The following is a 5,020-nucleotide window of genomic DNA, read 5'->3' on the forward strand; positions in this document are numbered from 1 at the left end:
CTCTAAATTAAATATAGTAAACAATACGTAACAGCAAATCAAAATAATATTGTTACACATAAAATGATGTGTTAACTAGTTGGCAGTGCCATGAATACTGTGTTTTGTCAAAAGGCAGTTTGTTGTATATGTACCCATTCATATTTTCAAATATACATATATAAATATAAACTGTTCAAATTATATCTACAGTAGATAACATACGATCACAGCTTCAACTTACAATAACAGCATTTACTTCAGATGAAGTAAATGCAAACAGTGGCACAAAAAGCCTACACATTAAGGGTACTGGGTTAATGTAGGCAAAGCTGTATGTGTGGGTCTGAGAGTGTGAATGTGGAGAGAGAAAGCGCAGTAGTGAGAGAATAAATGCGAGTGCGTGGGAAGGAGAGAATGACAGCGAAACAGAAAAACTGGAGACCAACAAAGAGAGAGAGTGTGTTTCTTCTGAGTGAGTAATGCTTTGAAAACTCAAACATCATTTCACCTACAGTACCCTGATTCATTAGAAACTGCAACTTATACTGATTCACTGATTCACAAATGCCGTGACTGATTTTGACATGATTTTGTTAAGGTTTGATGGTTGAAGTCACAGAACATGTAAGCAGGTTCATAGATATGTACTGGTGACTCATATTCAGTGTGTCTGAGGCATTTAAGTGATGTGTGAGTGCAGTATTTATGCCTCAATATATCTGTCTGCCTGGACATTTATGCATTTATTTATGTATTTATCTATGCATTTCTTTAGTTGGTTTTTGGACATCAGAAACCATGTTTTGTGAAGAATTGATGATTGTTAATAATATTGTCTTTTTATTTTCCAGCAGTAAAGACTGACACCCTGCATACGTGACCAGGAAACGAAGAAACATGACTCTAGCAGGTGTGTGTGTGTAGGGGGAGCGGGGGTATGAGTGGGTGGTTGGGTGGTTGGGTGGGTGTGAGCACATGGCATTAGTGGATATGGCTGAAATAGCTCTGGCCTTCTCCTCATGCAGCCTACAAAGAGAAGATGAGGGAGCTCCCCCTAGTGTCCCTTCTTTGTTCCTGTGTCCTTCCAGAACCTAAAGAGAAACCAACCAAAAAAACTCCACAAGGTACCTAAACTCTAAGTGTGTTTTATTAAAGGTTACATTTTCATTAAAGGGTAAAGTTTGGAGTCTCTAGTTTCTTTTTCAACTTTCTTCTTCAGGCTTTGTCCATCTTTGTTTACCTAATCGACTCTTTCTCACCTGGCTCCCTGAGCAGGAGTCGTAGACCTGAACCTGTGCATTATCAAAGACATGGAGGTGATAGAACTGAACAAGCGCACGTCGGGTCAGGCCTTTGAAGTCATCTTGAGACCTCCCTCATTCGACGGGCAGCGTGATTTCCATCCCACCATCCCTCCCCGCCGAGACCCCTCCCTGGAGGAGATTCAGAAGAAACTAGACGCAGCGGAGGAGAGGAGAAAGGTGAGGCCTTTCCAATACCCGCTCCCTGTCAGGATCACCTCCCCCTACGAACAAACGTATCCATTCATTACAGACGACAAACTGCTTATCTCTTTTCACATTTGTGGTCATCCATTTGGGTTTCAGAAAGTCTTCTACGCATAGGTGCCCCATTTTGACAAGCAACAAAAGCTTTTTTTTTCCCCTTACATCCATATTTGGTCCAAGATTATAAGGTGCCTAACATCATCATTGAGCCTGAGAATGTTCAGAATCCTCAAGAAAGATCTTGTGCGTAACAGCTCGCTGTCCTGCTGTGTGTCTCGCCACTACGATCAGTGTCAGGAAGCGGAACTACGGAAGCACTTGGCTGAGAAGAGAGAGCACGAGCGGGAAGTGGCTCAGAAAGCCCTGCACGAGCACCGCAACTTCATCAGGACAGCCAAAGAGAAGCTCGAGCAAAGAATGGAGATCAATAAGGAAAACCGAGAAGCTCACATCGCCGCCATGCTGGATCGCCTGCAGGAGAAGGTGATTTTTAGGCCCTCAGTTACTCAGATCCTTCTCTTGCTTTTACAGCAGAGACTGCTACATGTTAATGCTGCTTTTGTATTAGTTTCCAAGTGTGAATTAGTTTGAAAGATTGCTTCACTGACAGATGCTAACAGGAGTAACAAAGAATTTCAATTTTTAGATGATGTTTGCATACGCTAAGCAGGCCCCAATAGCCTTCAGTTGTTATTAATAATGTTAATAAGTAAATGTTTGCCTAAGCTGAGTATGTATCTCTTCTCTGTCTTGCAGGAAAAGCACGCTGAGGAGGTGAGGAGACACAAGGAGCAGATGGAGTTGGACTGGCAGTAGAATGGCAGTAGAATGGCAGTAGAATGGCAGTAGAATGGCAGTAGAATGACAGTAGAATGGCAGTAGACAGAACCTGTGTTGTCATTGTGTTACATGGAGAACGTGTCCCAAAATCAGGTCCTTGGCAAACAGTGTCTCGCGCCAGGGAAGAGGTTCGTGGTGACCTCCACATGTGATTTGGAAGCAACTCTCTGGCTTCCAAACACACTTACCCAATGGCATAATTTCAGAGCAAGCGGGAAACTTCCTTTTTGTTTAATATATTCGGTAGTTCAGTGACAGAAGCACAGTTCAAAGCAAGAGCCTGTAGTTTAATAATATGCATATAGGAGTTAGGGAGCACAGCTCCTAGCTTGTAGTAGTGGGTCGCTCTGCATGGCTGATTGGTGAAGGAAAGACAAACGCAGCAGCGTTGGACTGACCGTGCTGTGTGTTTGTGATGTAAAACTGGAATAGATGTTTTTGTCCATCTGTGATGTGTGTATCTGTATGATGTGTGCTTCCAGTGTTATTGTTTATAAGTGTCTTTGTTTTCACCACTTTACTGCTTAATAAACAAACAAACAAACAAACATGTAAGAATGTAAAACATTTGCTAGACACTAGAAGAACCTTTTCCTTCATTTAAGATGGCTGCCCCAAAGTGTGTAATCAGTGTTTGTTAATGCTTGCATGCTGTCACTCAGCTGATAAACTGTGTGAAATCCGTTTGGTGTGTGGATGTGTGCTTTTCACACCGCTCCTAATCATGGTTTTGACGTTTACGTTCCAGGTGCCTTGAGGTCTTCTTACTGCACATGCTGAACACTTGGACACCACTTACCAAAGGACTGACTATAGAGCTACCAGCTTAATAGTTTGGAACAAATGAGATTATGACACTGAAACAACACCGTGATGTTGTACTGTCATTGTGTATGGCTGCTGTCTGGCCATTTTACCAGTGACTGAGTGGTGATCCAGCAGAGTCTATGGCAGGAACATCACTGACTTAATCAGAGGAGCCAACAGTGCCAAATCTGTGTGTGTGTGTGTGTGTGTGTGTGTGTGTGTGTGTGAGAGAGAGAGAGAGAGAGAGAGAGAGAGAGAGAGAGAGAGAGAGAGAGAGTGTGTTGTGGATGAAAAATGTCACATGAAAGCGTTTGGACATTTTCATGCCTCACCCTTATCACACACAGGCATGGGCAATGTGTTCTTAATTGCTGTCTAGGATCTACTTTGTTGAGTGAAACTCTGAAACTCTTGTTTCTGTAAATATGGTCAACCACCTCCCTGATCAGCTGGTATCTGATTTGGCTGTTCAATGCTGTACAGAAATTGTAATATATTTTAGATGCAAAGGCATTAAAGAATTGCTGTGTGGTATGGCCTTAACTTTGTGATTTACTCAACATTAACTCAAATGAACCAAAAAACAAATGATTTACTTATTTTGTAATTTACTCAGCATCTGCTAATGTTTCTTACAGTCCTGTGAGAATAGTCATTGTTTAAATAATTTAATTGTAATCTTGAAGTATGTCAAAAATTTCAGTTCCACATGGTTCATTGCCAAATTCTGTCATTTCCATTACTTGAGATGTTATAGTAGAGAAGATACTTCACAGTTAACAGGTATACAATTACTTAATTTAAGGGATTAATTTAATTAATTTAACATGTTATTTACAGACTAGTTTTACTCAATAAATAAAAATTGAACAAATAATTCCATAAACTCTCAATAACATCTAATTCATAGCAAATGAAACTATTAATAAATAACACTCATATATCCATAAAAAGGCATTAATGATGATATAAATAAATAAAAGTGAGGTAAGTAATCCATTGGAGTGGTAGCAGCCGTGTGATCAGAGCTCAATCAGCTTCTGTTCCTCAGACCTGCTCAACGTATGGTCGAACACAAGTGCATCCGACTGATATGGTTTTATACTCCAGTTGGAAGTAATAGTTGTTCTGGTCTCCGCGCACCTTCCTGAGAACCAAAATCTGCTTGAAGATGGGTCTGGATTCCATATCTCGGGTCTCCACTCCACTCATGTTTAAACATCCACTGAGCAGACACTTGGCCTCAGCGATGTGTGAAGGAATTAGGCTGTCATCATGAGTGTATCTGCAACGAGAGCAAATTTCATTGGCATTAGGATATCTAGGTCAAATATGACTCAGAGATACTTCTTCATATATGTGTCCCAGAATCAACATAATTTTTAGATCACATACACCAGAAGTAAAAATAAAAAATCTTAAACATGAAAAAGAGTCTAAAACATGCTGATGGTGCATCTGGAGACCTTACAAGTACTCCCATGGAGAGATGGAGTCGTTGTTGATGGAGCGAATGGGGATGGATGGAGCCTTGGGTTGATGGTCCAGTATCAGGCGGTATAACGGAGGTTCCTGGCCTTTGTGATAACCGCTGTGGTGCTCCTTTCTTGGGGCACCCTGTGCTCCTATAATGATGGCACCTATCACGAAAACCACCTGTGGAACACATTTGCTTTCAGTTCAACTCTAACCAAGAACACTGTCTGAGCCCGCCATCATATTAACATCACAGATAAAGTTTCAGTAATGGTTATGCAGCAATCTTTAGACTATATGGTATCTTTATGCTCAATCTTTATAGTATAAAGAAATTTTTTACTCTATTTCTACTCTATAGTTTAGCTCACCATGGACAGTGGGATGTTCAGTGCTGAGGCTGTCAT

The 5,020-nt window shown here is 41.0% G+C and overlaps 2 protein-coding genes across 4 annotated transcripts in view; one reads left to right on the top strand and one right to left on the bottom strand.

Moving 5' to 3' along the window:
* The window catches only part of stmn4l (stathmin-like 4, like), a 4,873-nt gene extending 1,202 nt beyond the window's left edge, over positions 1-3,671 (top strand). Inside the window, exons 2-7 of one of the 3 annotated variants that reach the window (XM_026999918.3) lie at positions 834-892; positions 1,008-1,106; positions 1,258-1,463; positions 1,782-1,973; positions 2,247-2,264; positions 3,079-3,671. In XM_026999918.3, the coding sequence (XP_026855719.2) occupies positions 880-892; positions 1,008-1,106; positions 1,258-1,463; positions 1,782-1,973; positions 2,247-2,264; positions 3,079-3,087 (537 nt within the window). In that variant the 5' untranslated portion in view covers positions 834-879 and the 3' untranslated portion in view covers positions 3,088-3,671. Of the gene's footprint in view, positions 1-833; positions 893-1,007; positions 1,107-1,257; positions 1,464-1,781; positions 1,974-2,246; positions 3,015-3,078 lie in introns of those variants that run through there. The other 2 variants (XM_026999917.3, XM_081722262.1) reach the window with 2 other exon arrangements.
* Positions 3,672-4,184: 513 nt separating this feature from the next.
* il17a/f1 (interleukin 17a/f1) lies at positions 4,185-5,020 on the bottom strand. Its single transcript, XM_026999891.3, has 3 exons — positions 4,985-5,020; positions 4,609-4,793; positions 4,185-4,422 (listed from the first exon to the last, which is right to left on the bottom strand). Exons 1-3 carry the CDS (start codon positions 5,018-5,020, stop codon positions 4,185-4,187), a joined length of 459 nt encoding a protein of 152 aa, XP_026855692.2.

The sequence above is a fragment of the Electrophorus electricus genome, chromosome 10, assembly GCF_041902795.1.
Source record: "Electrophorus electricus isolate QZ-2024a chromosome 10, ASM4190279v1, whole genome shotgun sequence".
Lineage (NCBI taxonomy): Eukaryota > Metazoa > Chordata > Actinopteri > Gymnotiformes > Gymnotidae > Electrophorus > Electrophorus electricus.